At 46.5% G+C, this 12,647-nt stretch overlaps 1 protein-coding gene across 2 annotated transcripts; it reads left to right on the top strand.

The window, feature by feature from the left end:
• The first annotated feature begins 69 nt into the window (after positions 1 to 69).
• On the top strand, positions 70 to 12,017 carry sugp1 (SURP and G patch domain containing 1). 2 transcript variants are annotated; one of them, XM_042097477.1, is made up of 14 exons: positions 70 to 157; positions 1,288 to 1,435; positions 1,845 to 1,948; positions 2,088 to 2,354; positions 2,521 to 2,644; positions 3,137 to 3,252; positions 4,530 to 4,653; positions 5,450 to 5,778; positions 6,001 to 6,107; positions 9,685 to 9,862; positions 10,181 to 10,287; positions 10,545 to 10,690; positions 10,944 to 11,073; positions 11,441 to 12,017. In XM_042097477.1, the coding sequence occupies exons 1-14, from the start codon at positions 139 to 141 to the stop codon at positions 11,465 to 11,467; spliced, it is 1,926 nt and encodes a 641-aa protein (XP_041953411.1). In that variant the 5' UTR covers positions 70 to 138; the 3' UTR covers positions 11,468 to 12,017. The 2 variants fall into 2 exon arrangements, with proteins under 2 accessions (XP_041953411.1, XP_041954203.1); XM_042098269.1 differs by lacking the exon at positions 70 to 157 and adding an exon at positions 202 to 1,061.
• The last annotated feature ends 630 nt before the right edge of the window (positions 12,018 to 12,647 follow it).

Here is a 12,647-nt window from a genome sequence, read left to right as displayed (position 1 = left end):
GGTAGGTAGAGTTGTACGGCTGTGACTTGAATCATCGTTGTGTTGTAGCGCCACCACCTGGTCAAATGTATTTTTGGTGTTCCGGAAGACGGTGGTAGAGACCGGAAAAAGATTCCGCTGCGTGTCTTTGTAACAGCGATGGACTCGAATGACCCAGGTAAATGGTACAGCAAATTCGCCATTTAAACGGAGACCATGTTCACACAGATTTACCAAAAACATCTTCGCGTGGTACATCAGGTAGTTCAGGCCGTGCAACAGCTGTGTATTAATTACTTAATACGCAGGCAAAAAGCTAGGATAAGTTACGTTAGAGGTAGGCTAACGTTACTGCCAAAGCCTGGTCAGTTTGCTACAGGGTGTGCTACCTGTGGCTAATCGTTGTTCCCTAGCAACATCGAATATCTATTTTATCTGAATACTATCGACACATTTTACTGATAGAGTATCTCATATCGATCAAACGGTGAATGCAACTCGTACAGAAAGGAGAAAAAAACACAGAGACGGAATGGATTAACCTTACTATGTGCCAAGTTAGCCTGCTATGGCAACTTGAGCTAAAAACAAGATTAACGTTAACATTAATCATATACGTGGGTCAGCCTGCAGTCCCCTGACCTCTTCTGCAAAATAAGGAAATGTGATGTTTTCTGAGCAAACTTTGTTGTCGTTGAAAATAATATATCTAGCATAAGTGCAGGATGGTAGGAATAACAAAGATTTATGAAGGGGTCTGACTGGGTGTAGAGTGCACTGGCAAGGGGAAGTTAGTTATCAAATCGTCCTAGGTCTAATGTTTAGGCTAGATTTCTTCAGGGGAATTTGCTGATGTTCTGCACAGTTAGCCCAATCCAATAATGGGTTAATCACAATTGCTTTACGTTTATAGCCACAATTGGCCTTTCAAACGGTACGGTCTGAATATATATGCATAGGGTTGACCATTGACTCATCTCTAAACATGTCATGTGGGACATTCAAGGTCTCAACAAATGTCAAATAAACACATCAGAAAACCAGAGAGGCAGAGCTCAGAAGTCTTTGTGCTGGGTGAGGTGGTAAGTTCAGTTCTGCCCATCATTATTACCAGACTCCGAGTCCACTCAGTCAGGACTGTTTGAACAGAAAGCACAAGTCACATCTGATTTAAGAGCATTCAGAGCGAGCATTCAAGGTCATCCTGGCCTGTAAGAGCTGAAATGAGTATGGGTGTGATGCCTGTGTTGTCTGGCGATCAATTGGACATAAAATGGGACTGCAGCCATAGTGTCTCGTCTCTTGCAGAGAACTACACGTGGAAGAGCAAGATGAGTGCAAACATCAGGCGTCAGGAGGAGCTGATTGCTCAGAAGAAGAGGGAGATTGAGGCCAAGATGGCCGAACAAGCCAAAAGGAACCTACCTGCCCCCGCTAAGCCCCTTCCGGTTCCCAGGTGGGGTTGAGGAGGATCGGGGAGCTGGGTCTCCGGGGTGGGAGTGATGGGATGGTTATGTATTTTAGTGTTTTAGCATTAAAGTTGTGAGGTTATCTTTAGAAATGACCTGAAATAATAACATAATATGTAGATGTACATATATGTTGGTGTAACTGTTTTGAAATACCCAATAGTTCTGTGTTGCCCAGGTTTCCGCTAAAATGAACACGGTTTTGCCTGTGCTTTGGGCAGTGCTCACTCTTTTACTACTATGTCCCTCAAGAGACGTTTTATCCAATTCATGTAAGGCGACAGTAGACTAAATTCATGGACATGATGGTATGTTTAAGACAACACGAGACTACCCAAATTCTACACACACTCCCTTTAATGTGTTATGTTGGGTTGGCGTGTTTTCTGTTGTCAGCATTCCTAGCCCACAGGGATCCACATCCAATAAGTTTGTGAACGATGGCAGCTTCCTGCAGCAGTTCATGAAGATGCAGAAGGATAAACCCAGCAGCGACTCAGGTGAGACATCGGAACAGCTAGTGGAGCTCACATGGTCTGATATTCTTAGCATTAGTTATAGCCTGTTTTTTTCCCAAGGGTTTCTCACCTTTAGATTGTGTGGAACATGTGGTCTAACAGCCCTCCCACCCCCCTCCAGGCTCCAACAATGTGGCCAAGGCCCCCTCTCTGTCCTCCAGCCCAGCGGCCCCCTCCACACCCGGCCCGGCGTCCGGCGGGCCACCGAAAAAGCACATCCTGATCGGGAAGCGTCCTGGCCTCGGCATCAGCAGCATGCTGAAGAGCTACACACAGGCCAAGAAGGCGCCGACGCGGCCGCCCAAGCCCAGCGTCTTCACTGAGGACGACGACGAGGGCGACGAGGCGGACCACGAGAGCATGGACGTGCACTTCCTGGAGCTGAAAGGTAACCACCTCCGATGCCCGCTGGTGGCCCGCACGCCGTGGCCCCTGCCCTTTGTCCTAATGGGCTGACCTGAAGTGTGCGGTTAGTGCGGCCAGTCGGTCGGTCAGTCTGTGGTCAGTCTGTCGGTGGGTCGGCGCGTGGCTGGGTACTGATAGCCTGCTTAAAGTTTCCCCCCCAGAGGACCAGGACCTGCGGTGCATCATGGACAAGCTGGCCGGCTTCGTGGCCGAGGGAGGGGCCGAGCTGGAGCGCAAGGCCATGGAGGACTACAAGGACAACCCGCTCTTCACGTGAGTCGCACACACACACACACACACACACACACATTAGGACAGCCCGCTCTTCACGTGAGTCACACACACGTACACACTCACACTCATACTATTCGACGCACGCACACTCACACATACATACATACATACATACGCAAGGACAACCCTTGCACGCATGCACACACACACAGACACAAGGACAACACTAATTTATGTGAGTCACATACATACACAAGTAAGAACAATGCCCTCTTCATGCAAGTGTTGTTACACGCACACACAAACACAAGGACAAACCCCTCTTCTCGCATGCACGCATGCATATACACCAAAGGACAAATGTAGTGGGCTGTATGAGTCTCCTACTCATCTTGTACTGTCTTCCATGTGTTGTTTGAGCATCCACAACCTCTAATACTTCAGTAGCTTCTCATGGAGAATAACACTCTATCTCTCTCCCTCCCCCCTTCTCTCTCTCCCTCCCTCTCACTTTTGACCCGTCTGCTGCAGGTTCCTGCAGGATAAAAACAGCCGAGAGTATCTATACTACAGGAAGCGCGTGGCCGAGATCAGGAGGGACACCCCCAGACCTGAGCCCGCCCCTACACACGCAACACACACTCGTGGTAAGACACAAACACACACACACACACACACACACACACACACACACAAACCCAACCCTGAAGCTCCTCCTGCACGCACAACACAGGGCAGCTGTGGCTTACTGGTTAGCACTTCGGACTTGAAACCGGAGGGTTGCCGGTTTGAACCCTGACCAGTAGGCACGGCTGAAGTGCCCTTGAGCAAGGCACCTAACCCCTCACTGCTCCCTGAGCTCCGCTGTTGTTGCAGGCAGCTCACTGCGCCGGGATTAGTGTGTGCTTCACCTCACTGTGTGTTCACTGTGTGCTGAGTGTGTTTCACTAATTCACGGATTGGGATAAATGCAGAGACAAAATTTCCCTCATGGGATCAAAAGAGTATACTTATATATATATTTTTTATTTTACGTTTTATTTAACCAGGCAGATTATTAAGAACAAGTTCTTATTTACAGTGATGCTGTAGACATAACACACACACACACATTTTAATTCCTTTTTTTGGATGTTAACACAGAGGAATAATTTACAGATCCAAACATTGATGTATGTTACAAGATTTAGATCAAACACAGAATGCATTGTGCTATTTTAATTCTTTCTGTACTAGTCATTATGGGTAAACATGGCATCGCCATCTCCAGATGGATGCACTACTACACTACCTATAACACAAACCCAAACCTTAGACTCCTCCTGCACACACAAGACACTCATGGTAAGACACTATCATGTAGTGGATGTGACACAAGCTCACACACACACACACACACACACACACACACACACACACACACACACCATCATGCATAAAGCCACACAATTAACATTTTCTCTTGAAAGGTATCGAGGCAACAGAAATAGAAAGTTTGTTTTCTCATTCGTCTTCTCGAATTGTGGCTATACCAGTAAAGAGTTGTACTAGTTTGAGTTGTGCTAGTGCCAATTTGCCTGATTCCTTAACCATTGCTGCGGCATATCAGCCAGGAGCGCTGCCACACATTCCATAACTATTTTTAACCAGAATTAGAGAATGTCTCTGACATTGCCCAGGAGGCCTGGAATTGCACTATGTAATATTGTTATTTTGACTCATTTCGCGGGAGGTGGCGCCCCCCGTAGCGCTAAATGGGCACCCAGTGTGTTGAAAATAGGCGGAATGGGGGAATTGCTCCACTTTACGTGGCTGTCTGTCTGGCTGGCTGTGCGACTGTGTGTGCCCTGTGACTGTGAGTGGTTAGGGCCCTCCTCCTCCCTTGTTGGGCACCAGTACTAACACACTGACGTGCTGCTTAAAGTCTCGTCCTCAGTGGCGGGCGAGACGCGGGAGGTGGCGGAGAAGCTGGCCCGGTTCGTGGCTGACGGCGGCCCAGAGGTGGAGGCCATGGCAGCACAGCACAACCGGGACAACCCTGCGTTCAGGTGACACACAGACACACACACACACACACACACACACACACACACACACACACACACACACACACAGCACAACCGGGACAACCTCGCATTCAGGTGAGACAGGCGCACACACACACACACACACACACACAGCACAACCAGGACAACCTCGCATTCAGGTGAGACAGGCGCACACACACACACACACACACACACACACACACACACACACACACACACAGCACAACCAGGACAACCTCGCATTCAGGTGAGACAGGCGCACACACACACACACACCCAGCCACACACACTACAACCTGAACCACTCCACATTCAGGGGAGACAGGCACACACACACTTTCAGCACAAACCTGCGTTCAGGTGAACACACACACACAGCACAACCGGGACAACCTCGCATTCAGGTGAGACAGGCGCACACACACACACACACACACACACACAAACACACACACACACCCAGCCACACACACTACAACCTGAACCACCCCACATTCAGGGGAGACAGGCGCAAACACACACACTTTCAGCACTAACCTGCGTTCAGGTGAACACACACACACACACACACACCATCTGTACAGTAACACACATGCTCACTTATTCATTTTCTCACTCTCTCGCATGCATCACACACACATGCACTTTTATTCTCATCCACACACTTTTGCACAGTTCAACGCATTCACTTGTACACTGTACAAATCCTACACACATTCATACCTGTACACAACACAGATAGTGTGGCTGTTGTGTTGACCCCCGCTGCCCTCCTCCCCATGTCCTGTGTGCATAGCTTCCTGTATGAGCCCCAGAGTGCGGCCTATAAGTTCTATCGGCAGAAGGTGGAGGAGTTCCAGAGGACAGGAGACCCCCCCAGCCCCACCTCTCCTTCCCCCACCCGCAACTCTGCTCCCGGGGCCCCCAGAGCCCCAGCACAGGCCTCCCCTCCCCAGCACTCTGCTCCCAGCCACGAGGCCCCTAGTGCCGCAGGAGCCCCCGCCACCAAGCGCAAACGCAAGAGCCGTTGGGGCGCCGAGGATGACAAGGTGGACCTGCCCATCCCCCCCATCATCGCTCCTACCGCCATCGTCGACACAGAGCCCGACATGCCAGCACTGTCCGGTAACTCACAGCACACACGCACACACACATTAAACATGCGGTTGGGGTTATGTCAACTTTATAGATTACAATTATTTGACCTTCTATTGCTTTTTCCATATATGGCTTGTAGTTGGTAATAGATGACTTGTAGACTAAGATTGCACATTTTTGAGGATGTGTGCGTACACTGATTCATATATCCTGTGTGTGTGTGTGTGTGTTTGTGTGTGTGAACTTTAGCTCAGGAGCTAGCAGGACTGGGTTATAAGAAGGGCAAGCCGGTAGGCCTGGTGGGCGTGACTGAACTCTCTGAGGACCAGAAGAAACAGCTGAAGGAGCAACAGGAGGTACCCAACCAATCACAATGCAACTGTCTCTCAAACAGCCAACCACAACACTGCAATCTCTCAAACAGTCATTAACATTACAGCAATCTCCCATACAACCAATCACAACACAGCAATCACCCAAACAGCCAATCATAACACAGGAATATCCCAAACAGCCAACTACAATGCAGGAATCTCTCCAAAACAGCCAATGACGACACAGGAATCTCCCAAACAGCCAACTACACTGCAGGGTTCTCTCTTCATACACCCATCACAAAACATCAGGCCAGCAGAGGAAAGCTCAGGGGCCTGTACTACGAAGGGAGCTTAACCTACCCAGATGTAACCCAGGGTTACTTTGTTAAACCGGGGTTGACAAAACCTGGTTATCATAAGTGGTGTTAATCGGTACTACGACGCTGATTAAGAAGTTGATTTGTTGAACCGGGGTTAACCTAATTGGAGTTTGTGCGCTTTCACATAAAAGGGGCGGGTTGCAGCGCAAGTCACCACTTTCAATGATGACGCGATCACCTTATTTTACGGACGAGGAATGCACAATTATTGTGACAAGTTACGAGGAATTAGAACTCACTCTACGACAAAAATCAAATACGTCGGCAGCAAACAAAGCAAGGCAAGACTGTTGGCAACGTATTGCAGATCGGGTAGCCTAAATGCCTAAAAGTAAAGTTTTATTTCCACATGTTCTTCAAATATGTGTTACGGAGGATTAATAGCTTGCGGAATGTCTGAAATGAGTTGAAATAATTAAATTGCCTATTTTGAGTTCATAAAAAGGACTACAGATGCAACACAATTCAGAAGTGGGCATATAGATTACAGTAATAAGGATAATTGAATGTTTAACCCTTAGAACCCGATTGATGCAAAGTGCGTCAAAAAACACACCCTTTTTTCTCTGTTATATTGCTTTGCGACTGTTCATCGCAGCGAGATGAAACCTTGCATGACAGAGAAGAAGTGGGGCTTTCCAAAGAGACTACGCACTTGTCTGAACGATCAAGTATGAAAATTTAAAAGAAATCATGAAATTAAATCAAATTGCATCATATTTACAGTCTATACTTCTCTGCGTTCACCTGCGCACCCATTACTCTCGTTTGAATTACTCGCAAACCTGTGATCGCATAGATATGGCAAGCATATCTGATAAAAGAGGAGACACAGGGCTATCCGTTGGTACCATGTATATCAATCTTTCTGGCTTATAAAAACAGACAAAGTGACTGCAAAATATTAACGTCATGTACACAAACCAACGCTGCACACCCATTACTCTCGTTTGAATTACTCGCGGACCTGTGATCGGATAGAAATGCCACGCATGTCAGATGAAAGAGGAGACACAGAGCTATCATTTGATACAAAGTACATCCTTCTGGGTTATAAAACAGACGAAGTGACAGCAAAATAATAACTTAATATAGCTGGACTTACCCCACGTTTTTGTCTGTTTTTGTGGCAAAGTATGTTTATAATCCAACGCTATCGTGTGTTTCTCTATGGCAAAGCATGTTCATAATCCGGTTTTGAGATCCTAGCAAATTCCTGCATGGCATCTAATTCAAGGCTCACATTGCATCCCAATTTGTTCAACAAAGAAACACCTTTTTTGCCTTTACTTTGTTCATGGAAATGCAGTAAAAAGTTGAGAATCATTATGAGTGCTGATAGTATTATTTTACTACCATATTTCTCTTCAGACTCAGGACGATGGAAAATCAGGATCCAGGCTTTTATTCTTTTCAATGAGGGGCCAGTGCCCCTCAAGGGAGAGATGGCATGTTTGTGTCACCCCATCATGGGTTTCACCAGATTCTCTAACTACACAGAGGTGTATACTAAATTTATGTTGCAAACAAAAGAAGGAGTGACCTACTAGTATTAATATGCAATGTAAAGGTGTGGTGTGTGGGGACGTGGCCTTTTGGTGCCAAGTCTGTTCAGCTTCTATTGTCTTTTAAATTAAAACTACCTTTACTACTTTCCTGGGGAGTTTCTCAGAGGCCTGACCCCTCACTGTGTCTACAAACATTAACATTTCACACCTGGCGATAAGCAAAAGGCCTCTAGACAGGCTTTCATTGAATTCTAATCATTCAAGGATAAACAATGGATACATTGCATACAGACCAAAGACACACACAGGGTACACATGGGTACAAAAATCACAAATGACCATAAGAACTACACAGTATGTACAGAAATGAGTCTGATTCACAACACTTTCAGTGTATACACCATAGGCACACATGCTAACACGCAAACTTGGGTCAAGTCAGGTCAGATCAGTTCGTGTCACAGATATGGAGCGCAGAAAGGTCATTTTTCATCACTAAATAAAAAATGGCATTTATTTCCGTAAATCACACACCACATATTTCTGTAAATTGCTCAGCCCCAGAGTATCCCTCCAACATGGCAAGTATATTGCCTGATTCAGGACAGTCTGCCCTACACACACATGAAATGCATGTAGAGCTATGAGCTTGCTGTGGTGAGCTACAGGTCAAAATATAAGATTTTTTATAATACGCTTTTTATATTTTAATTATTTAAAAATCAAAATAAAATCAATGCTAGTACTAATACATGAAATGGTGGCTGGATGGCCTAGACTCTGCTGAAAAAAACAATATATAATATGTGTGTGTGGCACTTACAATGACCAGAATAAATCCTTATGAATAAAGGTAGTGAAAATGCCCTAAAAAAAGCTTAGGGTTCTAAGGGTTAAGTAGCCCCCATTGACTGATTTAGTGTATGCCTAATCCTGTGAACATTTCAGATGCAACACCAGTGCCAAACGCACATGGCAGCAGGTGAAAATGAAACACAAAAACATTATTCAGAATAGTAGGTTTATACATTTATAGCCTGTGTAGAACTCGGCTCAGAAAATATTGTTTAATTATCTAAACTAGTTTTATAGAGTGTCTGGACCAGTTCTATCAGAAGATTTCTATGTTAGACTGCTGGAGGTAGAAGGTTGCAATGCAATGACTCAGAACACGTGGATGGTATACTAGTACGTTTCTGTATTGTATTTAAATATAAAAGGTGAATTGTATTAAATAGGCAGTGCAAATAGTACAAATATTACATCAATAACAAATATAAATAACAAAATAAATAAATCACAAAATGTGCAAAACCATTCAATAGTAATATACAAATATCATCAATTCATAAATCTTACCATAGTAAAACAGGTCTATCCTAAGTTGGGTGCACCCTCTAAGCTACTGTAAGTTTGTTACATAAAGAAAATGACGTTGACCCATGTGTGAACCCTCAGTCAGACAAGTCCTACTGATTAGCTCTGAAGCACAGCTGAGGTTGTCTAGCAGCCATCAGATGTGGACTGGAGCCAGCCATGGGCATGAACTCTAGCCCAGCTAAAGCCTGAAAAGGAACAGGAAGTAGCTCTGCAGTCTGACCCTCATATGTTTTGATCTATTACTGATATCGTATCAGTGTGTCTAGTTTTCTTCTATATCTAAATCTTCTATATTTCTTTCTGATTGTGTAGCCTATTTTCTGCTGTGTGTGTGTGTGTAAAAATCAGATGCAGGAGATGTTTGACATGATCATGAAGCATAAGAGGGCGATGCAGGAGATGCAGATGATGTGGGAGAAGGCTGTGCGGGACCACCAGCACGAGTACGACAGCGACGAGGAGGTGGACACACACTCGGGCACCTGGGAGCATCGCCTGCGCAAGATGGAGATGGAGAAGACGCGTGGTAAGATGTGTGTGTGTGTTTGTGTCAGTGTGTCAGTCAGTCAGTCAGGGAGAGGGTGTATGTGGGTGTGCAGTTAGATGGTGGAGTGTGTTTCTGTGAGTCCTTTTCTGTGTGTTTTGCCTGTGGGATGTATAGTGTGCCAATGCTACCCATGGTGACTTCCTTCTCCTTATCCAGCAATTTCACTGCTATTTGTTCTAAAAAGTTGAATCCATACATAATCCATGGTTGGATACCATACGTGCCATTTAGCAGATTTCTTTAGCAGGTCTGGGCTGGTATTTCATCACTGATCGCTGATCTATTGTCTTACTGCAGAGTGGGCGGAGTCGCTGACGGAGATGGGCAAGGGGAAGCATTTCATTGGTGACTTCCTCCCACCAGACGAGCTGGAGAAGTTCATGGAGACGTTCAAAGCTCTGAAGGTGAGGCAGGGCTGGCCCTCTGAAGATAAGGCAGGGCTGGGCCTCTGATCTCAACATCTTCTGGCTTTGTGCTCATCAGCTTTTAAGATAAACCATCAAGACAAATTCTGCAACTCCAGTCAGCAGTATTGTGGGTTGTGCTTAAGACATTCTGAAATCATGAAACTCTATCTCTGTATCGTGTGTGTGTGTGTGTGTGTGTGTGTGTGTGTGTGTGTGTGTGTGTGTGTGTTGTGTTTGCGTTTGCGTGTTGGCAGGAGGGTCGTGACCCAGACTACTCGGAGTACAAGGAGTTCAAGCTGACGGTGGAGAACCTCGGTTTCCAGATGTTGATGAAAATGGGCTGGAAGGAGGGCGACGGCCTGGGCTCGGAGGGGCAGGGCATCAAGGCCCCTGTGCACAGGTGCAGTGGACACCTAACCCTGGGGTGGGGTGGGGTTGGGTTGGGTGGGGTGGGGTGGGGTGGTTAGCATGCTGCTGTACCATTGGAGGCACTGGAGTAAAGGATGTATACTGTTAGGTGCACTACGCTTGACCGCTGTAGGTGCCGCCTGGTCATATGTTTGAAAACATCTAAACAGTTTCTGGGTGCTTTTACTGCTGGTGTATTTCTGGTAAACTATATTTACCAGAATATTTTTCTGTGTCCACTGCAGGGGCACCACAGCTGTGGACGGTGCAGGCTTTGGTGTGGACCGGCCGGCTGAGCTCTCTAAAAACGATGACGAGTATGACGCGTTCCGCAAGAGGATGATGCTGGCTTACCGCTTCCGACCCAACCCTCTGGTGAGCAGCGCTGGCTTACGCACACACACACACACACACACACACACACACACACACACACACACACATCCAGAGCCCAGCATCAGGCCCAACAGCAGCCAGCACAGGGCCGGATCGGGCCCACACCTGAACACCTGTTTTTTGTTATTGATTGCTTTGTGATATGTGTATTAACTGAAAGGAGTCAGATGGTGTCTGGTTTGTGGCGAGAGGCTCCATTTTAAATCAGTGTGTTAGAAGTGTAAGTGAATGAAACATGGCACCAAGGCATTCCAACAGAGTCTGTGGAGATGCAGCCATTTTAACCGTGATGAGGAGGATGATGAGTTTCACTAATTGTCTCTCACTCTCTCTGTCTTTCTTCTAGAACAATCCGCGCCGGCCGTACTACTGAGGACGCCATTGCTTTCACTCGACTGTAATTCCTCTGTGTCATGTGTCTCTGTCTCTACAAGCATAGGGAAGGCTATGGCCCATCTGAATGATTCACTGGATTGTCAGATTTTTGTAAGACTAGACTTTTTTTTTTTACTGTGCTAGGCATCCATGCGTCTCTGCGATGTTTTGAAGTGGGAAGAGCTCTGGTGCTTAACAGTCTGTGCATCAGGAGAGGTGGGGACACTCTGTAGACCTGAAAGACAGGTTATTGTGTGTGTGTGTGTGTGTGTGTGTGTGTGATGTGAGAAGAGCTGTGCACATTGGTTCCTCAAAGCTTTCACAGGCGTCTACCATGTTTTCCACCGTTCTGGATGCCATAGTGCCCTTGTGGGTTTTTAGCCTCAGTGACCAAGTTGTTTTATCTGTTTCCTAGTTTGGTTTCCTTTTGTAATTGTCTACAGTCTTCAGAAGTGGACCTCAAGTGGGCTGTTGTGGTGTGGGCCAGAGACATGTTAAAACTGACAACCTCCAAAGCTCCACTTTTAATAAAAACCAAACTGGATCAACTGTTTTCCCACAATCCATTGCTGCTTTAATGTTTTGTTGTTTGTTTTAATTGTTTAAATTGTTTCAGTTTAAAACGTCCATGACCGTGAAGTCTTTGGTCTCTCTTGTTTTCACACACACACACACACAGAGCATAATAAGTGAGATGGAGGTACTCAATCAACCACAAGCGGTTAGCTGCTGCCTTGTGTGGGTGTATAGGCATTGGGCACTCAGCCTACCCATGGTCATCTCATCTCCTCCAGCTCTGTAGTGGATCTGTGGTGGTCAATCAACCCAAACGGTCATCTCTCCAGCCCTGTTGTGGTTTCAGTCAACCCTAACGGTCATTTCTCTCTTTTGACTCAGAAGGGAATATCCACGGACAGACACGGCGCCCCAAACCCAGATCCCTAAGCTCACCTCTTTGTGTGCTCATGATGAATGCCTTGGCATTGGATGCAAATTGCTCTCCTGTTTTAAAACCATTAAACTGAGCCGCTGTCCCTAGAGACCTGCGGTGAGTGTGTCTCTCGCCTCGACCGGTCCATCTGTCCGAGGTAAATATAGACGCAGCGCTCATCGCGCCTGCCTGTGCTTGGCACAGACCCACCGTGGCCTCCATGGAGACGCGTTGGCACCCCATAGGC

Source organism: Alosa sapidissima, chromosome 1 (genome assembly GCF_018492685.1).
Source record: "Alosa sapidissima isolate fAloSap1 chromosome 1, fAloSap1.pri, whole genome shotgun sequence".
Taxonomy (NCBI): Eukaryota; Metazoa; Chordata; class Actinopteri; order Clupeiformes; family Clupeidae; genus Alosa; species Alosa sapidissima.
Note: the sequence above shows the minus strand (reverse complement) of the source record. Positions and strands in the feature narration are given on the sequence as shown.

Coding starts and splice junctions, on each gene's coding strand:
- sugp1 (XM_042097477.1), top strand. Junction 1,436..1,844: donor AAGCCCCTTCCGGTTCCCAG/GTGGGGTTGAGG, acceptor TTCTGTTGTCAG/CATTCCTAGCCCACAGGGAT. Junction 1,949..2,087: donor TAAACCCAGCAGCGACTCAG/GTGAGACATCGG, acceptor ACCCCCCTCCAG/GCTCCAACAATGTGGCCAAG.